The sequence below is a fragment of the Myotis lucifugus genome, unplaced genomic scaffold, assembly GCF_000147115.1.
Source record: "Myotis lucifugus unplaced genomic scaffold, Myoluc2.0 scaffold_54, whole genome shotgun sequence".
In the NCBI taxonomy this organism is placed as follows: Eukaryota; Metazoa; Chordata; class Mammalia; order Chiroptera; family Vespertilionidae; genus Myotis; species Myotis lucifugus.
In genome coordinates this window covers 1,541,147-1,566,831 of record NW_005871102.1, presented here as the reverse complement: position 1 = coordinate 1,566,831, position 25,685 = coordinate 1,541,147, and the positions used below count along the sequence as shown (strand labels likewise).

The window sequence follows — 25,685 nt, the reverse complement described above, 5'->3', positions numbered from 1 at the left end:
CCTCTGAGTTCATTATATTGACACTGTGTAACTACTACTGCACTCTGCTCTCTGAGACAAAGAAAAAAGTCAGAGGTAGCCTCTTCCCTCAAAGACTGAAATGAAACTAATCAGGTGATGTTCAGAACATAAACCATAATAATGGTCTAAATTTCAGAAAGTATTTTTAATCTGTAAATCACTGTGGGTAGAAGTGGGTAGGACAAGCTTCACAAGGGAAGTGGGCAACCAAGATCTGGACAGATGGGGAGGAGGTGGAAAGCAATTCAGATTCACACCCTTCCCAGGTCTTTAAAAGATGCAGGAAGAGGTCTGGTTAAGGAGGAGGCTTTAGAGTTATAAAGATATTGCCAACTGCATAATAATTAGTAAACAGGAAACAGGTCCCCATAATTCCATAACTAATTCACTCAGAAATAACTGCATGTTTATTGTTTAGGATATTGAAGGCATTTGAATCTAGAATAGAAATAGATCTCTATGTTGTAAAAATCCATAAATGCAGGAGGCGCCATAAGCAGCATTTTATTTGAAGGCTCCTTGTGCTATGTCTTTACAGGTTCATTTTGTTCTTCCTTTTTCTCTATTTTAAAAAGTAATCTAACTTCTTATCTTCCTCAAAGAGTAATGTTGTTTTTTCAGAAGTTGCTATAATCAAGCCCTTAGGGTAAACACTAATCCCTGTACTCTGATTTTAAACATTTTGTATCATCCTTAGAATCCCACCATTTCCTTTCTATATTCTATAGTCATGGTGTGATGGCTTCAATTAGCCTTTCAGTTGAAAGACCACAGGCTCCACAGAAACTACAAAGCTATTTCAAGGAAAGCTTATAGGACCAAGCACACAAAGGAAATTTTAAATTCTCCTCAGACACTCTCAAAAGCATTATAGATCGGTCATTCTCTTTCCAGGACTCCATCTTCACAAACCTGACCTTTTCACGGTTACAGTTTCAGAAGAAAAATCCATTATTTAAAATAACATCCTATCTTCTTAGTTGAGCTCTGACTCAGAAAGTCTATCCTATTAATATGTATATTAAAGAGGACCACAAAATTTAAACACGAAGCTAATCCGTCATGAAGGACTTTAGTGATACTAACAAATATAAAATGTTTTTGAGATATTGTAAGCAAGAGTTAAGCATGAAGACACACACACACACACACACACACACACACACACGCCATGAAGCTTCTTTATATGTGTATGTATATATGTGTGAGTGTGCATTTGCTGTTTTGAATGGCTATAAACATTGTCCTTGGCAATGTAGCAGAATTAGACAATTCTTCTAAAATGGAAAATGTGAAATGGATGATTTAAAGGAAGGAATAGAACTAAGTAAAACTCTTACTCTGAGAGATTAAGATTTATCAATATGCTAATCTGGTACCCTCGTTATCCCAATGTAAACAAAAGGATCATGAAAATTTCCCCACTCCCCTAGAAAAATCTGAAATTATTAACCAATTACTTGTGTACCAAAAAGTTTGAGGGGAATATTGTGAAAATTTGATCACTCCAAAGTCTTCATGGGAGCTAAATAATGTCTCAAAGAAGTGGAAATTTTGGGAAAAGTGGCCTGCAAGAATACTGAGAATATAAATGAGCAGAGATTTCAATAGTTTCCTAATGTCAAGGACACGGCTGAAGGAGGACCCACCAAAGAAGAAGGTCTCTAGTAAATGCCTCAGGATTTTAGTCAAGATCCTGGAAAGGTCTCTATACAAGAAAAAGTCAAACCTGAATCAAAGAGTTCCCTCTCCCACCCCCCACAAATACTCCATCTTCCTACCAGAGGAACAATGAATCTACTCTGGAATAAACATCATCTAAACCTTTATAATTCTCATATAATCCAGAATTCTATTAAAAACAATCAAGCATGAAGAAAACATGAGAAAGTAAATAAAAATCAAAAGATAAGAAATAAGAATATATTCATAGGACATCAGGTATTGTACTTTAAATAAAATAATAAAAATAAGAACAGCCTGACCATGGTGGCTCAGTGGCTGAGCGTTGACCTATGAATTGGGAGGTTTCAGTTCTATTCCTGGTCAGGGCACATGCCTGGGTTGTGGACTCGATCCCTAGTGGAGGGTGTGCAGGAGGCAGCCAATCAATGATTCTCTCTAAGCATTGATGTTTCTATCTCTCTCCCTCTCCCTTCCTCTCTGAAATCAATGAAAACATATTTTTTTAAAAATAAGAGCAGATAGCAATGAAATAGAAAGCAAACATTTAATAAATAAAATCAACAAAGCCAAAGTTGACTCTTTGAAAAACTAATAAAATTAGCATAATATCAATTCAATGCAACACCAATCAAAATCTTCAAAGGTGTTTTGTTCCCCCTCCAAAACTTCCAAGCTAATTTTAAAATATGAAACTACAAAGGACCAGATAGTAAAAACAATTTTGACGCAAAACAAAGTTGTAGGCCCAACAATACAAGATAATAAGACATTATAAAGCCACTATCATTATAATAGTGTGGTACTGGTGCAAAGATAGATAAATAGATCAATGGAATAAAATGGTTCAGCAAAAAAACAAACAAACACACACACACAAAAACAAACAAAAAACACACACACAACAAAAACCCCAGAATTTTTAAGAGATATATGCACTCCCATGTTTATTGCACTATTATTCACAATAGCCAAGATATAGAAACAACCTAAGTGCCCATCAATGGATGAATGGATAACAAAATGTGGTGTATATACATACTTATTCAGCCAGAAAGGAGGATAACCTGCCATTTGAGACAACACGGAAGGACCTTGAGAACATTATGCTAAGTGAAATAAGTCAGACAGAAAAATGACAAATACTATATGATATCACCCATATGTGGAATCTTAAAAAAAAAAGTCAAACTTGAAAACCAAGTGTGAAATGATGTTTACCAGGGAGTGGGGGTGGGGAGATTAAGATTAATATTCATGAAGGGTACAAATATGCAATGAGTAGATATTAGCCATAGAGAGCTTATGCACAATATAATGAATATAGATAATAATATATTATTACAATCATGAAACTTGCTAATAAGACACAAAAAATTAATTATCCAACCACTTAAAAGATAAGATAATTATGTAATGTGATAGAGATGCTAAATATTGCTACAATGGCAATCATATTATAATACATAAATGTATCAAATTGAGACACTGTATACTTTAAATATACAGTGAGTATAATTATGTCAAACATATGCAGCGAAAAAAGAAAAGAAATACAACTCCTGCCCCCACTCCCAAAAAAGAAAGAATGGCCCAGATACAAACCCACATATACATGGATCTGACTTATAAAAAGGATGCTATAGCAATACAGTAGGGGAAAGAATAGTTGTTTAAAAATAACTGTGGATCAATTAGAGATACATATGGGGCGGGGGGTAATGAACCTTGACTTCTACCTCATCCAAAAACCAACTCTAGATAGATCATAATTCCAATGTAAAAAGCAAAAGAATAAAATGTCTAGATACATCAGAGAATATTTTCATGACTTTGGATTAGACAAATACTTTTTAAACAGGACACCAAAACACTAACCATAAAATAAGTGATTAATAAAGTGGGCCTCACTTTTTTAATAGCTTCTATTCATCAAAAGATACCATTAATAAAGTAAAAAAGAAAGCCATAGAGAAGAATTCTCATCAAAAGAAGTTATCTAAAAGTAAGTCACTAAATGTATTCCATTTCAGGTGTTCCTGAAACACACACCCAAACACAACAGCAGAAAGCCAGGTAAACATTCAAAGTTAAATCACACTCCCTTATAGCTTCAGTATTGAGAGATAGAATACCTGACATAGGAATTCATCTGTTATATTTTAGGAAAATTTTGAAAACAACATTAAGAATCTTTGAACCATTTTGATTTCCTCCTACTGTGAAAAATGATATTAAAAGGCAAAAGCTGAAATTGACAGGGCCATTAAAACATGACAGTAGGTTTTTAACTGTGTTCCCTCTAACCTGACAGTTCAGGCCATTTCTCATCTCACCAGAGCCACAGAAAACTTCAGCTACAAAGTCAGACTCTTGTATCCTTGAAACCAGCGTTGGTTTCAATACTAATTGTAATTGAAATTCTCTTAATTTCTGTCTCAATTTAAGAGCAGAGCATACTGTAACTCTCGTACAGGCCTTACGGGTAAGGAGTTGTCAGAAATAAATGAGGTAGTAAGTGTGAAAGCACTCTGTAAATGTGAAATTATTATAAGGCACATGGAGGCACTGTATTAAAAAAGGGTTTATACGGGTGTTGCTGTTGTGAATAAGATGCACTATTCTTAGTGATACATCATTAGATGCTGATGCTGATCCTTTACAATCAGGAGTAGGACATGGATGTCTACTCTCACTGCTTCATTTTAAAACTATACTAGAGGTTCTGGCCAGTGCGGTAAGACAGGAAAAAGAATAAGAAGAAAAAAAGAAATTGGTAAGAAGAAGCAAAACTGTCATTATTTAAAGATTATATAACAAAATGGCTAATTTTAGATCAATGTATTATGAATGTTTATTTGATTTTGTGCAAGGTATCCAGAATGTAAACTCAAAGGTATGCTGCTGAGTGTGTGAAGTATAATGTTGGATATTATTCTAGAAATTAAAATGATAGAACAGGTAAGTCACACTCTGTGGCCTGAAAGTCACACACAATAGCTTTTGGGGACATGGGGCGGTCATAAAATGAAAGACTATGGTTCAAACTGAATGCAAAAAGCAAAGGAAATAGGATGTACAAACCTGAGAATACTCAATTCTAAATTTTTCATAAGTATGCTGTGCAATTTGTGAGTTATCACCACCACCTGAGCTTCCCTTTATGAGCACTTGACTGCTAATTCATGGTAGGACTCCAGTGAATTTTGGTTTCTAAAACATTTTCTGATATGTTCATCTCTGCTCTCCTCCATTATCCAAGACTGTTGTAAACTTATGTTTAAGTAATTCATATTTTAGTACAATATTACAACCCTCAGCAATTTATATTTACTATATTGAATTTTGAAATGTTTTTAATATGGTTCCTTTGTTCTCTGCAATTTTTACAAAATTTAGTCAGCAATTAAGGTATCTTAGCGCTACATTTTTATAATATTCTTTACCCAGAAACAGCTTTTAAAACTGTCTAATTGCCATGGACAGACAATAATGCAGTGAAGGTCTGGGGAGGGGAACGGAGAGGGGAGGAGGGAGTTAATGGGGGGAAAAAGGGAACATCTGTAATACTTTCAACAATAAACATAAATTTTTAAAACTAATTATGTTTCAAAATCTACATTGATAAAAATCGAGTAAAATGGCTACATGAGTGAGTTACTAATGAGTATTTTTTAATGAATTCAAGGTTGGATTATTAGCCTGCAATACCAAAGCAAGGGGTAGCAAGTATTTAAATTTACCAACTGTTTAACTTTTATCTTTGTGTTTAGTAATTTTTCAGATATTTCTCTCTAAATATTACATAATGAGGCAAATACTATTTTTAGTACAATAGAGTAAAACTAAGTCAGAGGCTGCAAGCACATGGAGCCATCTGTTTAGTTATGTGAAAAAAATATTGAGCATCAATCAGAGAAAAATTGAGGGAAAAGTCACTGATAGGTTGAAAACATACTCAACGCTAAGGGGAAAATGTTGTTCTATATCCCGTAAACCAGGCCCTTCTAAATAAACTTAGAAACTGCATACATTTTGATATCTGCCTTACACAAGCCAGAAGCTAATTAGTCTGTAGAATTTCAAAACAGTTAGAAAATATTTTTAATAATTACCTTTTCCTGTTACAAGCATATAATAAATACATTATACAATTTTTTGTGGTGTTGGATGGTTTTGACATTTTTAAAACTAAAAGATGTATCACTTTCTAGAAATCAGTACATTCTCAGATTTTCAGTTATTTATGCACTTCTAGTTCTGAATGATAGATCCATACAAAAATAGATTCTGATCAGTGTATATATTTATAATCCTCAAAAATGAGGCCATCAGGAGACAAGAAAAGACAATATAGACTAAACAAGACAGGAGTGAGCGGAGGGCTAACCCACAAACATGCAAGGATGACTTTACTGAAAGCTGAGCCCTTTGCACAATTAAATATCAATCCTGCTTGGTTAGCATGTGCAGGCAAGTGTTTTTATAAGCACCATTTTAAAAACAGCAAATATACAATGATGTCGATATGTGAGTATACTTCGATTACCTACTGGCTCATCTTTGATGCTCAAAAGGCTAAATTTGATTATTCAGGAACTGGTTATCTAACTTACAAATTAGCCATAGTGTTTGCTTTTTCTCCATATTTTTACAAGATTTTTGGATAGTTCACTGTTTGTTAATCTCTATTGCAATGGTAGATGAGGATAATGCTGAGTATACCCATCACACATTGTAGGGCAACTTAAGTGTGAGGAAAGGGGCAACTTTGTTTAATGCTTTCATAATTTTGAGTCTTTGGCCTCGCTTAGCATCGACAATATGAGGAGTTAACTTCATATAATGACTAAAAAAGTCATTCTGCATTTCTGATATGACCTAGAGAAATGAATAATATTCTAATGAGTATTCTCCACTAACAGAGACAGAATATTTTGTACCCAAGCATATGTACTGAATGCTAGGAAACAGTTTTCTTCCAGGCCTACCACCCATGAGGGAGAAGAAAGATTTCAAAATGGGACATACAAACTGCACGAAGACAAACGCTGTGACAACACAGATTATATCAATAACAGGTGCCACAATACTTCTTAATCCTGCTTACTGTCAAAAAATTGAGACAACTATCACATTATCTTGTCAGAAGGGCAGAGAGATGGGGACTCCATTCAGCGTTTACTGCGGTGGCCTGAAGAGGACCTTCTGTTCCCTTTTGTTTGCAGCAGAGCCAAACTGAGGCTATACTGTGCCTCTTCCTCACAAGTTGGCACTGAACACGCAGCCAAAAAGATACCTCAGGACCTAGGACTGAGGGTCTGGCAGTTTCCATGTAAAGCAGAGAACATGCACAGAGCACATAAGAAAGGAAGACGGTAAGAAATCTCAAACTCTTTCAGATGGGTTCCTGAAAGATAGTCTATAAAATCAATTAGAAAACCTGAGGCCGAGGGCCCTACCTTGCAGATCTTGTAGAGCGATTCCTGGCCATCTCCTCCTGTGTCTTTAAAGTAATCATGTGCAGGGAACGTCCGATGAATGTCTCGAGTGATAACACTCTCCTGGGCGGAGTCCTTAAAGAAAAAATTGAAATTTCTTTTTAATTATGAAAGCTAACACATATACATGGAAAAAAGAAAATTCAAACAGCACATAAAAAGTATGCCCCTCCCATCAATGCCTTCCACCCAAGAACATAGTCTCTCTGGAATATTCCTTATCAGTACATGCAAATGTATTTCATTCTCTCTAAGAGCAGCTACTTAAAAGAATGAGGTACATTGGATATGGATATATCATTATTTATTTATGTATTTATTTATGTATTTATTGAGAGAGAGAGGAAGGGAGATGGGGAGAGAGAGACAGAGACAGAGACAGAGAGAGACAGAAAGAGAGAAATATTGATTGGTTGCCTCCCATACGCACCCTGACCGAGGATCGCACCCACAACCTGGGCATGTGCCCTGACTGGGAATCGAACCCACAACCTTCCAATGTATGAGAAGATGCTCCGACCAATTGAGCCACACCAGCTAGGGCAGTGATGGCGAACCTATGACATGCGTGTCAGAGGTGACACGCGAACTCATTTTTTTGGTTGATTTTTCTTTGTTAAATGGCATTTAAATATATAAGATAAATATCAAAAATATAAATCTTTGTTTTACTATGGTTGCAAATATCAAAAAATTTCTATATGTGACATGGCACCAGAGTTAAGTTAGGGTTTTCAAAATGCTGACACGCCGAGCTCAAAAGGTTCGCCATCACTGAGCTAGGGCTATCATAACTTATTTAATATTCTCCTAATAATAATTGTTTTTGCATTTTTTCTATTTATATTACAAATAATATCACTAGAAACATTTTTATCCATATATTCAAGAATAGGTTCGTAAAGGTGGAATTGCTAGGTCAAGGACATATATATTTCCTTTTTTAAAAAAATATATTCCCATTGATTTCAGAAGAAGAAGGGAGAGGGAGTGAGAGAGAGAAACATCAATGATGAGAGAGAATCATTGATCAGCTGCCTCCTGCATGCCCGCAACTGGGAACGGAGCCCACAACCCTGGGAATGTGCCCTTGACTGGAATCGAACCCGAGACCCTTCAGTCTGCAGGCCAATGCTCTATCCACTGAGCCAAACCGGCTAGGGCATGTACTAGTATTTCCATTTTTGATAAAGTTGCTTTCCCTCCAGAGTTGTGCCCAATACATACAAACCGTAGGAAGAGTGCTTCTCCACACCCCACAATATCACCTGGTATCTACCTTTGTAATTTTGGACAATATAATAACTGAAAACTCAAACCACAGTAATTTAAAAAAGTAAAATATTATCAATCTTTCCTCCCTGCGAGGTTAATTCCCCAACTTATTCCAGAAAATAAAAAGCCCCAAAACTACTATATTAAGATGACAAATGCTTTTTAAAAGATATATATATATATAGTTATTTTTTTCCAGATTTAGAATCCAAAAGCTCCAAATTGAGTAAAATTCTAAGCCTTATGAAAAAATGATTAATGATTCACTTGATTTTATTTCATTTCTGTAAAGATGGTTAGTTTTATCTGTTTACATGTCAAGAAGATGTGTTGGGACAATGTCTAGCAACCCTGATGATGGAAATATTTCACATAATTTAAGGATATCTTAATGAATACCACAGAAAATTAAAAATATTTGTTTAATGTCTTGCTTCCATAAAGATTTGAACAAATCCCCTTTCAGTTTAAATCCAGGGAGGAAAAGAATGTTTAATATATGAGTTACTTTAATGAATGGTATTTCCATTTGCTCTCTAGCTGAGACGTGCATAAAGGAAGTAGCTGTGTGGCTCCGAGTGAAGCCAGTGCCTTGTCTTGCTGCCTTTTTCATTTCAGCTGCTATTTCATGCTGAGTGGTAATTAGATCTTCTATCACATAGAGAAAGGATACGGACTGAAAAGTTCCACATTTGCTAGCAAACACCAAACATATTGCAAATCAGTCCAGAGAAAATTCTGATGGCTTACAGGAATGGAATGTTAGAGTTGAATAAAAATGAAACTTAAAAAAAAATAGCATAACTTAAGAAAAAGCACACATAGAAAGTTTATATTTATCAAGGTAAATACAGTTTTTACTGATAAAGAATACTTTAGGGTGAGGTGGGCATTGAACAAGGTGAATGAATATGAAGGTAATGTATAAAGAGAGTCACTATGAAATGTAAGTTTTACTTGGTCTGGTCTAGAGAAGGAGGGAGTCTGGTACCAGGTAGAAGAAAGTTTTCAGTGTCCAGGTGTTTTCCAAGAGAAGGGTTCTCTTTCCATACAGTAATCGTTTCCACTTACAAACTATTTGAAAAGATAACCAATGAAAATGTTATCACTACCGTTGCTGGACTATTTCAAGAGCAAACATATGCCGAGTGGATAACTCTTTTAGCAGCTTTCAAGATGTTAAAGAGAGAAATCATTGAACTATATTCCCTAGTAACTGCCTACTCATTTGGCATCATGCTGTGTTTAAATGGTACAAACAGTCTGATTAAGTAAAAGGGAAAGATCAGCAATTTCAAGAAAGTAATTTTGCTTAAGATTGAGTAATTTCTTTCTATGCATATGTGAATCTTCCTTGTTGTTTTTTTAAAGAGGCAAAAATCAAATGAAATTACAATTCATAAACTTTTCCTTACTTAATAAACTTTCCCTTTCTAGGGAAATACTTTCTGCACTTGTGTGCTTCTAGAGTTTTCTTCCTACATATTGATCTCAGTTTCTAAGGGAATAATTTCTGGAACTTCACTTTATAGACTAAATAACTATTGTTACATTGTTCATTGGAAGTAAAGGTCAAGATATACAGTAGACTCTTATAAATAGACTAAAATGAATGAAATTGTGTACTAGACTAGAAAAATAATCATTTTTTAAGCTAAAGCTGATTACCCATATTGTTGACAGCAGGAACAGTATGTATGTGTATGTGTGTGTGTGTGTGTGTGTGTGTGTGTGTGTATATATATATATATATATATATATATATATAAATTTTTTTTCAGGAATCAACACCTAATTCCCAAAATTCATTCACTCCCTCCCCCATTCAACAAATATTAGAGACAGGGAGTCACCAAACCTAACTCTCAAAGAATGATAAAACAACTGTTCTCTTTGATATTCATTACTTTCTTTTTAGTCTTATTCAAATTATATTTGTCATTTTTACAAAGAGTAAAATGTATAGAGAGGACAAAAAAGAGGCCAAATAATTCACCATCCTATGATAAAAGGGTAATATGCAAATAGACCGAACAGTGGAATGACCGGTCGCTATGACTTGCACTGACCACCAGGGGGCAGCTCCTGCATTGACTGTCTGCCCCCTGGTGCTCAGTGCACGTCATAGTGACCAGTCATTCCACCGTTCAGTCTATTTGCATATTAGCCTTTTATGCCTACAGGATCAGGCCAAAACCGGCTCTCCTCCATCCCAAGGGGTCCCAGATTGCAAGAGGGCACAGGCCAAGCTGAGGGACCCCACTGATGCACAATAGGGACTGGGGAGGGACACGGGAGGTTGGCCAGCCAGGGAGGGACTGTGGGCGGGCTCCAGGGTATGTCCGGCCCTTCACTCTCAGTCCCAATCAGCCGGACCCCAGCAGCAAGCTAACCTACGGGTCGGAGCGTCTGCCCCCTGGTGGTCAGTGCATGTCATAGCGAGCAGTTGAGTGGCCTTAGCATATCATTAGCATATTACGCTTTGATCGGTTGAATGGATGACAGGATGACCAGCTACTTAGCATATTAGGCTTTTATTATATACGGTGGCTAAAAACATTGTAGAGCACAACTAAAACTGATATGAGGTCATTTTCTTGGAGGGTCCCCATAAGAAGAGTCTCCTTAAGTTCTGCCAACCATGTTCAGAATGAAAAGAGGGAAGTCACTCCTTCATGAGCAGCTACTTCCCCGTATCCAGAGACTGACAACTTGACCCAGCATTTACTTTCCTGTAAATGCATCTCGCATTCTGATCCTCAGGCCATGATGGTGGATTACTGGCTTTTGGAGCCAGATGAGCTCATTGGTTCTATTTCTGGCTATTCTACTTGATACCTACGAAATCTGACAACTTATTTAATCTCACTTAGCATTAGTTACCTCATCTGTAAAATGGGATAACACCAAATTCATGTCGTTTAGGATAAAATAATGTGTATACAGTGCTTAGTACACTGCTTACTATAAACTGAGTACTAGAGAAAGAAAAAAATGAAAATAATTATTATTCCTCCTTTCCTCAAGAATCACATTTAACTGTTTAAATATTTTGGTGAACATACATTTTAGACATCTTTCTGTATTTGTACACACTAAATAATAAAGTAAATAACTGTTCTTTAGATATCATGAACATGATTATGAAACCAATTTTTTTAGAATTTTGAGCATGATGACATAATGCATACGTGCCCTGTTCTGAATTTCTTGTCCTGTATGTTATGTGTCCTAAATTATCCTTGTTTCTATTAATCCATGAATAAAAGCAAAAGTGAACAATTATTTGAATAAAGTGATGTTTTTATCAACTGACAGACACTCTGGCTCCAGTCTTGCATATGTCCATGCAATAAAGAAAGACGTACACAAGCTCAGGAGGATGGGAAGGATAGGGTAAAGTGGAAGCTAAATTTGCCAGAGCAGCTACCACTTTAGTATCATGACTTTAGCTTCAGAGGATCAAGCAAAGGATAAAGTCATAGTTATGGAGAGGACAAATGCCACTGTCATGATTGTATGCTTCCCTTTTGGACTGTCACCACCAAGAATGTAACCTAGCTGGTAAACAAAGTCCTTAAGATGGTCCTCTATTGTGCCTAAGGAGGGTCAGGTTAGGTCACACACAAAAGCTGACTCAGATCAGAAATTAGGAGTAGTGGGGAAAGATTTGGAAGAAAGTCTTAAAAGTTGAGTTTTATTCCCTCCACCCCCACCCCTGACACTACCATCAGATACATTTATACTTAGTTAACCGTTTAAGGATTTTCTTTAATTTCCAAACAACTAGATCATAACACTAAAAATCTTCAAAAAAGATGCTGATCTCCAGTGCAAAAAAAAGTCTATGGTCCAACAGAGGACATAATTCAGCTGGCTGAAGATCAGACTAAAACCATCTCCAAGAGATATGATGAGAGCAGCTCGATTAACTTTTGATCATTGTAAGTGGGTTCAATTTAAAACTGTTATCAAGGGTATTACATGAGCTGTTCTTCCAATATAATGTATATACCCTCATAGTCTGTAATCCTCTTAATTCCTATTTGAAAAGAATCATCACTTACATGCTTCTTGTGAGCAAGAAATGAACACAGCATTCAAGTGTCATCAAGTATTAGGAAGACAAGTGTGGATGGCCATGGCCTAGTATTTTTTATGAAACAATTTCTGGGCTGTCAACAGCAGGAAAGGTATTTTAGTGAGGATGGCAGTTTTCACATGTGACCTTAGTGCCAGGTGAAGTGTAGAAGTAATGTCCTGATAAATGAACACCTTGACTAGACCTTGATTTGCTACATTTCTACAACAATGACAGCATCTTTTTTTTTTTTATCAATCTCTATTGTCAAATCCATAGAAGAACTGCATTTTCACTTTTCATCTTCGACAAAATCATTTCAACTTTAGAAGTCCCATGCCATCTTGTCAGTGTCACTAAAAATGCCAATGTAGAGCACGCCTCGCCACCACCCGTCAGCAGATAAATGATTCAGAGCTTAAAACATTTGACCTTAGAACGTGCCTTCTATCTATCCTTCCTCCACAGGGATCCTCCTTTAGTTCTGTGTTGGAGCTAGATCTAGGGTAAACATCACAAACTGGTCAGCCTGCATGTCCCTGAAAGCAGATGGGTGTGCAGTGGTGGGTCTGATTGATTTGCCTTGATGTTTGCCAAAAATCCAAAGAGGCAGAGATGAAAGGAGAAAATGTAAAAGTGTATCCAGTTTCAAATGTGCTACTAAAATCAGCATCTGGAAACAGGAACACAGAAAGGTTGGATCACTGCCAGTCTTCCTTTCTTGAATATGGGGCGGGGGGGAGGAGAAAGGGGGGGGACTCGTAGCATAAATGGGGTAATATGGAAGCAATAAAATTAATGCCAACTATCTCATATTGTGAGCAAGCTGCTCTGAGGGCATTGCACACAGATGCTCCCAAATGTCTCAGAATCAAAGCCTGACATGAAGGTCAAAAACACAAGCCATATTCTGGTCTCACATTCTAGGAAATCTCTTCAGGTAGAGTAGCAACAGTGAAGCCTAAGGGCAGGGAAAGGGAGGGGAGAGAGGGAAGTGTACTTACAAGACCAGTAAATATTCATGATAGATACCTTGATCCTAAAGGAAGTGCGGGACTGGAGTGGGAAAGGTTTAAATAGAACAAAGGATTCCTTTTGGACCCGGAAATTAAGAAGCATTGAAGCCCAGTCTGAATTTCACTGAGCTCCTGGGAAATCTAGGTCAGAGCTACAGATGACTCTCTATGATGACTATCTGGGGTTACCTTTAGACTCCAAATACACCTACCAGATGCATCTATGGCCATATTTGGACATGACCTCCTTCCCAGGGTTGCTGATCACTCATTGTCCCCAAATAAAGGTTCATTTGGGACACTTGACAGTATTGGAAATTCCTACCAATGGACAGTGATTGATAAACCCTCCAACACCTGTTAGAATGAGCACAATAACTATACTCCATACTGTTACTTTCCAAAGTGAGATGCATTTATAACTTTGCTTTATGATTTTTCTCAAAGCAGCCCTTTAAACCTTTTTGAAATAAACATTTTAACAACTCCACATTTACTACCCACTGTGTAAAAAGAACAAAACATTCATTTGTCCACAAAATTTTAAAGAATGTCTCTGATAACCAGCATTTGAAAAACATGCCTATTTTTATCTCATTATTACATTTTATAATTTTATTAACTTTGACCATGTATATACCTCATTATTGTTTTTACAGGTTGGATAATTTTTAATCGTTTTAGAAAGCATTCTACCACTCCAATCACTTTAGATCTTTCTCTTTGAAATTCCTGGAGCTCAATTATATTTTCTTTCTATTTGCTGCATAGCACAAATTCATTCATGTATTCAACAAATACTTTTCTGAGCACCTACTAAGAATCAGGCTCTCTTTTAGGTGCAGAAGATATCATTGTCAGCAAGACAATGTCTTTTCCTTATGGAGCTTATATTCTAATAGTTGGAAAAAAAATATATTTAAAAAGCAAGCATGTAATACTGGTTAGTGAAAAGTATGATGAACAAAAATCAAGGTAAAGAGATAGCAAGGAGAGGTCTGATATTTTAGGTATGGTGGTTTTGCCTCTCTTTAGTAAAGTGAGGGTTCAAATATTTAGACAAAGAGCATTACTGGCAAAGGGGAACGCATATGTAAAAGCCCTGAGGTGGGGAGTGGAATGGCAATATGTCTCTAGACTTTTGCTGACCTTTATCTTTGCAGATGACTCTAATGAATTACCAAACGTGATTCCAATGCTATCCTAAATTAACATGGCTTCCTCCAAAATTTATAATTATAATTTAGATGAATTAAGAGATGTTTTAATTCATACATTTGAATAATGGGCTCCTAGTTGAACATGTTTATATGAAAGCTTACCATTCAAAATTTAGCTAACACTTGCCATGTGCAATACACTGTATGAGGATCTACGGGATCGAAAAAGCATGGGATATAGACAATACTGTCCCTAAATTGCAAGAGGTTATGATCTATTTCTAAAGGCAAAATATAGTTGCAAATCCCAATGGAAGGAAACATGCTATCAGCCAAGTAAGTAATAGAGACAATGGCAGCTACAGGAATTCAGGAGATAAAGTGATTGCAAAAGGGTTGAAGTGGTGAAAATGGCCTTCCACAGGAGCTGGGGACTGGGCTGAGTACTGCAGACAACATGGGCTCAACAAAAATTGAAAGATCTCAAGAGAATTCCTTGACAGCAAGTGTGGTGTGAGCAGAGGCCCAAAGCAGGAGAGCACTTGGCATGCCTAGGAGACAGACTCTGACCACAGGAGGGAATTCATAATGGGGTAAGTTGAGTGGGATCTAGAATGTGCAAAGATAATCTTGAATGAAGATGTTTTAACTTAATCCTGTAGACAGGAAGGAGCTGTTTCTTTGCTATGGTCTTTCTGATCACAATTTGGGGAAAGAATTGGTACACAGTGAGGAACTAACTTTATCCAAAAAGAGAGCTGGCCTTTGTCACTGGCTACTAGAAGGCAATCTCTAGGTCCTTGAAATTTCATGCCTGAAAGAAGGTTTGCACATGTGGGCCTTGGCCACCCCATAGTCTAACGATATGATGGAGTTTGGGGCCATGCAGTATTAGTCCCATCTGTGAGAAGCTGGGGTCCAAAGGTCAGGCACATGGGCAGTAATGCCAATAATGTGTATATTTTTTAAATCCTACAGGACCAATAAAGTTACTCTGTACTAGAATGTGGGTTTTGGAAAAGGCAATTAATTTTTTTTTATCAAGTCAGGTTATATACCTGTCATTTTGTTCTTTTTATAACAGTATATGTTTCCATTAACATCAGTTTTTACTCATCTAGAAGTTGAGAATGCACTGATCACCACAACAATAACAACCAAAAAAGGGGAAGTGCTAAGAACAGAAGGATTTCTTCCTGAGAGACTATAATAGTTCTAGTTCTCAATTCTAAAGGTCATTTTGATAAATTGAATGCTTTAATTGCATCTAGTAAGCATCCAATAGGGCTTTGTTTGTTTGTTTGTTTGTTGTTTTACAAATCCTGGCTAATATTAGAACTTTATTTTCTGATACTCTGTTTATTTTTCTATATGTAAGATGATTGTCCATTTGCGTTTCTCCAACAGATTTCTCTGGAAGTAGAAGAAACCTTTTGCATAGGGTACATTTGCAACGTGATTAATCCTTTTTGGAATAAAGCCAAAGCATGAGTATAAACCTAAAGATTTTTATTTTACACCTTTTTTCTCTGTTATGAATTCAAAAATGATATTACTATTCTAAGACTTGGGAGATTTAGGTAGATATATCTTCCAGCTCCTGACACTGTATATTCCTATTTAGTTTCTTTGCTGATTCTTCCTCTGCCTACTCCTCATGGGATGGTGTTACAACCACAGCCTTGTTCTTTGTGCACCCTCCTTGCTGTCCCTGGGAAATCATACCCATTCCTATGACTTCTGTTACCATCTGTCTTCTCTCTCCTAATCTTTACTAATGTAGATTCTAAACCTTACTAATGATCGGAATCATCTGAGAAGCTATTGCAAATTTCATACTGCCAGCAAAAGTTGATAAATTGTTACTTGGGAACTATTAGTCTTAGATAGCTATCATTCCACATCTAAACTTAACAAATCAAAAACTCAATTCAGAATTTTCCATATAATCAGGTGTCCTTTTTATATTCTCACTCTCAATGGCATGAACTTCCACTCCCACCTCTGCTCTTTTAATTAAATGGTACCCATATCTGAACATCCTCACTTGATTGTCACCTCTAAGTGTATCATGATCAGTATATTTATCTTTGTTTCCCTGGTTCCTGATCCTTTACATGTGCTTAGTAAATGGATGCTCAATAAATAGAATAATAGAAGCAGGCATGGTAAGCATATACTTCCTATGATGAAGAGACCCAAAGTTTATCATTTTTTGCTTTGAGTTTTAAATGCTTTTCTGACCTCATTTAGTCAAGAACAGTAGCAAAAGGAAATAATTTGCAACAAAATCTAAGATGATGACAAAGACTCAGAGATTTCTAAATCAAAATTTTACAGTAAAATGTATACCATGATGTTATATAAACTACAGGGGGAAAAATGAAATGGGTTTCCATCTTAAAATAGAAATCAGAAATTCTACTGCTATTGGAATTGCCAAAAGTCATTATTACAGAAAGCTGGGGTTTTCTGAGTTTTACTTCATTTTATATGAAAAGCAAAAAAAGATAAGGATATATTCAAATTCCATATTATTTTTGAATCAGTCTTTTAAAAGTGAGATAAATCACATAATGTGTTAAAACCCTGCTAGAAGGAAATTACTTCACAGTTTACATGTTAACTCTTTCTCAGTGAAATAGTAGTAGATTGAGGTCAAGGTTAGGCAAGAATCAGGAAATTCCTTCCTCTTTATTGTAACACTGTATTATAGCATTTAATAGGCTCAGGGTCTTTAATGCCATATTAAATCAGAAAAAAAAATCCTCCTTTTTTTTTATATTAGGACACTCTGGGAGTAATAAATTAATAAAGACTAACATCTTATTTTCTACTTCATAAGACTAGAAGATACTCATGAAAAAAGGATTTTTCTTATATTTTGAACAGTTAGTTATTTAGGTTCTATAACACCAGCACTAGAAAAATACAGAAATAGAAACAGTTTATGGTTGTGGTCTTTCTCACTTCTGAAATACCACCCCCAACCGTTTAATCAATATATGAATTTTTTGCTGATGCCATTTTATTTATTGTTATAAAATAATTACTTGGCATAAATTTATCACATAACATCAATATATGAACTTAAATGTTATAAGGGCCACAGATTTTTATGAAATTTTTTTCCAACACATCCCAGTTGCTAAGAGGGGATATTTAAAGTCTGAATTTTTTTTAAATTTATCTTTATTGTTGAAAGTATTACAAATGTCCCCCTTTTTTGCCCAGCTAGCATGGTTCAGTGGTTGAGCATTGACCTGTGAACCAGGAGATCATGATTTGAATCCAGGTCAGGGCATATGCCTGGACTGTGGGCTTGATCCCGGTGGGGGTGTGCAGGAGGCAACCTATCAATGATTCTCTTATCATGATGTTCCTATCTCTCTCTCCCTTCCTCTCTGAAATCAATTAAAATATATTTTTAAAAAAACAAACCAAATGTCTCCCTTTTTACCCTATTGACCTCTCCACCTCACACCCACTCCTTCCAAGCCTTCACCACACTACTGTCTGTGTCATGGGCTATGTACATATGCACGTAAGTTCTCCAATTAATTTCTGCCCAACCACTCCTAAAGTCTGAATTTATAATAAAGGGAAAGAAAATACTAAGAAACAAGTAACCCCACTTATTTCTCATGTATTAGGTTGCCATTTGTGGAAGGTACTTGGACTTGATTTGGTGGCTAACGGGGCTAGAAGCAGGCTTCCTTCCAGGCATTCGTCTGGCACTGCTTGTTTCTGTAGTCCTGGTTCTGCAAATAAACACTCTCCCATTTCTCCAAAGCTTTGAGTGGTTGATCCCAAGTTACATATACATAATGGTTCCTATGTTGCATGGTAATTAGGTATAATGGATTTGTCGTTCACAATATGAAAATAACTAATACTATTTTCACCACAATTCACAACATTTTACCTACAAGAAAAAGATGGTCTCATTGTTCACAACACTGCTTTGCCAGTGGTTACTTGGAGGTAACCTTGGAGCAAGTCAGCACAATTTAGTTCATAATGCTAACTTTCTGATGTACAGGAAAGAAAAACCAAAGAAGCCTTTACATGGATTTATCATGATAAACAGAAAACACTCTGTAACAACCTTTGCTAAATCTACCTTCAACCCAGCATAGGCCAAAATGCTTTATGAAGATGTGTAGTGCTGCAATTAGCAAAGTAGCCACTGACAACAGCACTCCTCCAAGTCAGTATTTCTTGCTATGTCTGTGATATTGTGGTTAAAATCATAATGGCAAATGAGGCAGCCCTGAAATATAACGGGGTAGCATGATCCAGAGAACCTATCCCACATGCAGCAATTCTGAGAGCCACAGGGAGAGGAAAGAAATGTGGCTGACTTTAATTCTTAAAACAACTAAAATACAGCATTATGATCCTGAGTATCAATCAAGACACCTGCCTTAACCAGGAGGGGAACAGCAGCAACCTTTGAAAGTCAGGGAGAGATGGAGATGGATGGCATAAGTGAGACAAGAAGAGTGTTCTGGCTCTAACCGTGACAGCAGGTACTGTGACACCTGCCCCTGGGAGAATCAAGGAAATGCAGCAAAGTCAGAGTTGAAGGGAAAGAATGACACTGGAGGGTGGAGGGCACAATAATATTTCATGTGTAGAACCCTTGCTAGTTTTTATTCGTATTTTACCAAAGAATTTAAGTAGGACACTACTATAAGAATCAGTGCCCTATATAGAAAATGAATGCAATTCAATATGCTCAACTATAATGTGGGCTTTAGTTATCTTACAATTTTGTAATTCTACAAGGGTTAAAAGCTACTATGCTTCACCCCAGCTTTATGGTTCCCAGATAACATAAAGGATGCCCAGTTAAATGCATGGCACATACTTACATTTAACAACCTCCCCCCCTCCCCCCAGCCCTAGCTGGTTTTGCTCAGTGGATAGAGCGTCGGCCTGTGGACTGAAAAGTCCCAGGTTTGATTCCGGTCAAGGGCACATGCCTGGGTTGCAGGCTCGATCCCCAGTGTGGGGCGTGTGGGAGGCAGCCAATCAGTGATTCTCTCTCATCATTGATGTTTCTATCTCTCTCTCCCTCTCCCTTCCTCTCTGAAATCAATAAAAATGTAAAACAAAAAAAATCCCCCCCCCCTCACCCAAGGATATGCCTTTTATTGATTTGGGAAAGAAGAGAGAGAGAAACATCAATGTAAGAGAGGAAAATCAATCAGTTGCCTTCTGTACATGCCCAACTAGGGACTGAACCTGAACCCTAGGTATGTGCTCTGACCAGGAATTGAACCCACCAACTTTCTATGTATGAGATGCCACTCCAACCAACTGAGCCACCTAGCCAGGGCCATACTTATATTTAAAAATTAGTTTTTGTTCATCTGAAATTCAAATTTAAGTGTATGTCCTACAGTTTTATTTGCTAAATCTGGAAACCTTATCCAGATTACTAATATCACAGTATTGGGAAAATCAATTTCTGAGTACTCTTCATACATAATTTTTTTCAGTTGTTATTAAATACTTTTGTCTGAAAGGCACCATTTTTTATTTAAATTAGTCACATCTGACTTCTCAAGCAAGCTATGCTAAATTTACTTAATAAAAATGAGCAAATATTAGTTAAAATCCATAGATATTGCTATGAATAGAATCAGAAAGATCTGTTCTAAAGTAAAAAAAAAAAAAAAAAAACAACAACGGAGAGAAAAATGAGGACATCTAGATAACAATGGACAGTCACATTATTAGGGAGGATACCAAGCCTGTGAGGCACAGAAAAATTGAATTGATGACCTAGAAAATAAGATCAAATTAAGATCTAGCAGACTGATCTGAGGTCCCTGAAGACCTGAAGGCAGGGAACAGAGAGAGAGAGAGATTCCTCCTAGTGAATAAAAGAGAAAGATGCTGAGAATGTTTACTTAGTTAACTCTCCTCTGTTCAAATGCCAAATAAAGAGCAATCAATTAACATCTGAAAACTTTTCTGGTCACAGAGAAAGAGGCTTAAATATTAGCATAGTGACATTAACTTATACCAGAGATTTTAGTACTATGCCATGTCTTAGGACCTAAGGCTTCAAATGACCATTTATTGCTCTGGTATTTACACGGTAAGATATGAAGAAGTATCAGGACACAACTTGAAAGAAATGGTGAGTGTGGTGTCCTGAGGACAAGCAACATTTGTATAGAATTGCCAATTCGGGTAAAATAAAAGTTTACGGGTTGCATATTTTAAACACATTTTTAATTAACATTTCAAAGTAAATAAATGCACCTACATTTAAATATTCTTAGTTATTTTTCTGAAGTGTTTTAAGTTTTTCATTGACACTTCATTAACTAAGTAACTAGCAGACACTGCAGTACCTGATTATAATACGGCACTTTAGAACAAACTGTTAGTCTTTCGTTGCTTGCACTGTAAATTACTAGTAATTGAAAAAATATGATTTTTCTTCCCATACTGCACTCTTTAAAATGGAGAATTTTCTGTTGAAAACAATTTTTTAAAGGTGAAGGGATTAAGAAGTACAAATTGGTAGTTACAGAATAGTCATGGGGATGCAAAGTACAGCATAGGGGATACAGTCAATAATATTCTAATAACTATGTATGGTGTTAGATGTGTATGAGATAAATAATATTGTAGGTCAACTGTAACTGAGAAATAAAAGAGGATTTAAAAGAAAAAGAAAAGAGGATTTTCAGTTGAAAACAATTTAAACAGAAACTTCTTTAACACACACACACACACACACACACACACACACACTCGAGAGTCCACTTCCTTTTAAACAATTCTTATCAGCTACTTTCATCTTTTCGGAAGTAACCACCAACCACAGCAGGAGCTTAGTCCCCACCGCTCAGGGATTCACAGTCTGCCATCCCACCCCTAGGCCTGACTCACCAAGGGTTTGGTGGTCTCTGAGGATAAACCACACAGACTGTAACTAGGCAAACCAGGGGCACTGAAAAACAAGGAACACGATTATCTTGGGAAAATTTGATATTTCAATCAAAATCAAAATCACTAAAATACTCACAATGGAAACAATCTAAAACTTGCTTCAGGAAATATCTTCAGCAAATCCATTGCTTCTGGGCCCCACCAACCTAGTGCCCCCATTCTATTCAATAAGACCATGTGTCCTCACCTCCAATTGGGTAAACTTGCTGATTTTCTTCTATGTGTCCTACCTGTCCAGTAAACAATGGAATACTCATTTCAAGCAGGGCAGGGAAGCAGACAGGATCGGAAGGAAAGACTGGACAAATTTAGCCCTTTTAGGGGTATTAGATAATGGGCCATAATTCAAAGGTAGGCTGGGTAAGGTGGCTGTACTATTGGTCTAGAATCAATGCTGTCCAAAAATATATATAATGCGAGCCACAAATGCAAGCCACATTTATAATTTTAAATTTTCGTGTAGCCACATTAAAAGAGTAGGGGAAGTTAATTTTAATAACATATTTTATTTAACCCAATAAATCTGAAATATTATCATCTCAACATGTAATCAATATTAAAAATTAACAAAACATTTTACATTTTCATACTGTTTCTTATATCACTTTTTATTTTTCAATTACCATTGACATACAATATTATATTAGTTTCAGGTGTACACCCCAGTGAGTAGATATTACATAACTTACTAAGTGATCATTCCAATAACATAAAAAGAACTCCCCAGATAAGAATAAGCTAAAGGAGTTCACCCCCAAACCAGTATTACATGAAATGTTAAAGGGTCTTCTTTAAGAAGAAGGGGGGGTGGGGAGGATCAAAATATAAACAATAAAATGGTCATAAATACATACCTATCAAGAATTGAATCTAAAAAAAAAACACACCAAGATAAACAATCAAGCAGAACAGAAACAGACTCAAGTTTCTGAAATCTGGTATGACATTTTTTATACTTTCCGCACATGTTAAGTGCTGATCTGCCACATTTCAAGTGCTTGACAGTACAGGTGGCTAGTGGCTACCATACTAGACAGTGCAGAAATAGATTTTAACTCCAAAGCCACACTTCAATCCCTTCATCACAAACTTTTCTCTTTGTAGGGGGTTAGAAAAAATGTCTTTTGAGTGGGAGAGTGAAAACAGGGAGGAGGTGAGAAGGATGGAAATGAAGTTCTCAAAACCAGCCTTTGACTGTGTAAGTTGAGTTAAATTCTGGCCCTAGGAACACACGTTACACAGAATGACCACTGATGTTTTTGTCTCGTCCACCAGTCTTCTGAGATGCCAAGGTTTCTTGCAAAGTGGCTAAACTCATTACCAAGAATAATATTTTTTTAGCCATGCTTCCATATGGGATATAATTGACTACCCTGGGCTAAGAGATAAACACCAGTAAAAAGCACAAGCTGGGGCATGGTCTTCAAAGTCTTCTCTAGACTTTGGCTTCAAAGTGCTTCACAGAAGGTTGTGCAAATCTTAGAGATAATTTCTGCTCCCTGGACTGACAAAAATTATGGAAGCAAATCTTAATTAACCTTGTATTGAGAGAGCACTGCCTGAGTTCTCTAAGCAGTGAGAATGCTCCCAGGCTAGATTAACAAAATCCAATTTGGGCTCTTGCTTTTTTCCAGGTCTCTCATTCTCCTTTGGGCACAATAAAGGGCACACACAAAAAATTCTTCACAGTGGTATACTCTTTTCAGAAACCATATGGTAGAGGGGAAAATGGGCTTTAAAGCTACCTACAAACTAGGTAATGGACAGGTTACTTCACCTCTCTGAACTTTCATTTTCTCATTATCACTACTCTCTCACTAAAATGGTGATGCTAATTCTAATTTTCAAAACTGTGTTAACATAAGGTATTACATATGCCAATTGACACACAGGAAGCATGCAATTCATGGTGGATAGTATTAAGTCTGAAATTATTTTGCCTCTTTCTATAGCACAAGAGCATTTGGAAGTTGGGCAATTCTTGCTGCCTCCTGATGGTACTAGGCAGCCAGATCCTACCCAGAACTTCTAACATGAAGTCATGGTGAACAGACTGGGGTAGCAAATATATGGCCATCCTTAGAGCTTCTCCATGGGAACTTTAAATCTCTATTACTGAACGATTATGACCTAATGCTCACTGTAGTGGACCATAATCAAAATAAAAAAGAACAAAGAACTAGTAAATCCCACAGTGCACCTCACAGAATCATTTCTGAAAACATCTGCATCTGACAGACAAACATAGATGTATGTATGGGGATGGTCAAAAAGATTGAACACCACCGAGGGTAGAATTTACTAGAACATACTGAACCAGTGATGGCGAACCTTTTGAGCTCGGCGTGTCAGCATTTTGAAAAACCTAACTTAACTCTGGTGCCGTGTCACATATAGAAATTTTTTGATATTTGCAACCATAGTAAAACAAAGACTTATATTTTTGATATTTATTTTATATATTTAAATGCCATTTAACAAATAAAAATCAACCAAAAAAATGAGTTCGCGTGTCACCTCTGACACGCGTGTCATAGGTTTGCCATCACTGTACTAGACTTTCAAAGAGCCCTGAAACTTCTCACTTCCTAGGATATGTAAATGAGCAGGAAAAAGAGAGCATCTGACTCCTTTGGAAAGGAATTTTTAGGGCAACCAAGAGGTAGAATTGTCAAAGATGGGCTCTAAAATACAGATACAGGATAATGACATAATGATCCAAATTCTGATCAATAGGCCTGCATTACATCTGACTACCTTCAATGACTACAGCACAAAGTGTAACTGCTGAGCTAGATGATATGAAATCTTCCTAGGGTAAGATAGTCACTTTTTAAATAGCATTTCTTTTTAAAAGCACTTGGGAAATATAAGAGCTAAGGGTGTGGCAAAAGAAATTTTCTTGACTTTATAAAGGGAAGTCGATATAAATCCTTTTTTGTGTGTGCTATAGTTTGCATTGCTATTTTGGGTTATAAAAAGAAAAACCAACCTTGATTAAAGCACATGCAACTTTTAAAAAATGAAGCACCATGCTTAGGTTTAAAAAATAAAGTTTTAGTATTAAGACAGAAAAAGGATTAAAGAAAAAAAACTCTGTCCATCCCATTGTGAAAGAAACCCTCATTTAAATTCTACCCTCAGCACTCCACCATAGCTGCTCATAGGGTTACACTGACATCTGAATTATCAAGTACAAGGGATATTTTTCAGTGCTCATATTGTGTGAAATAGACAGCTTCTGAGAGCTAACTGCACCTTCCTTTTTTCTCTCTCTCTTATAATGATAAGAACTTTTAAGATCTACTCTCTTAGCAACTTTCAAATATGGGCATACCTTAGAGATACTGTGGGTTAATTCTAGACCACCACAACAAAGTAAGTTGTAACCTTTTTGCTGGTGGAAGATAGTGCTTTCAATTTGTAAAAAAATACAACATGAATGAAGCTCAATAAAGCAAAGCAATAAAGCAGAGTATGCCTGTATACAATACAGTACCGTTAACTATAGTCACTAAGCTGTATATTACATCCCCAGGACTTAACTATTTTATAACCCACAAGAGGCCCGATGCACGGAATTCGTGCAAGGGATTCAGCCCTCGCAGCCGAGGTGACTTGCCCTGGACCTCACAGCCCCAGCTTCGTCCTGAAGGCTGGCTGAAAGGACGTCCGGAAGGTCGTTCAGCTGTCCGGTCTAATTAGCATATTATGCTTTTATTATTATAGACTAGTGGCCCGGTGCACAAAATTCGTAAACAGGAGGGGGGGGGGGAATGTCCCTCAGCCCATCCTGCACCCTCTCCAATCTGGGACCCCTCTCGCAATCTGGGACCACTGGCTCCTAACTGCTCACCTGCCTGCCTGCCTGATCGCCCCTAACCACTCTGCCTGCTGGCCTGCTCGCCCCCAACAGCCCACCCCCCCCACCGGCCTGATCACCCAACTGCCCCCCCCTGCTGGCCTGCTTCCC

The 25,685-nt window shown here is 36.8% G+C and overlaps 1 protein-coding gene across 3 annotated transcripts in view; it reads right to left on the bottom strand.

Moving 5' to 3' along the window:
• Window positions 1–25,685, bottom strand: part of RABGAP1L (RAB GTPase activating protein 1 like) — a 417,083-nt gene that overhangs the window by 169,894 nt on the left and 221,504 nt on the right. For all 3 annotated transcript variants that reach the window (XM_006088927.3, XM_023753953.1, XM_006088928.2), the window contains one exon: window positions 7,167–7,280. In XM_006088927.3, the coding sequence (XP_006088989.1) occupies window positions 7,167–7,280 (114 nt within the window). The remainder of the gene's footprint in view (window positions 1–7,166; window positions 7,281–25,685) is intronic.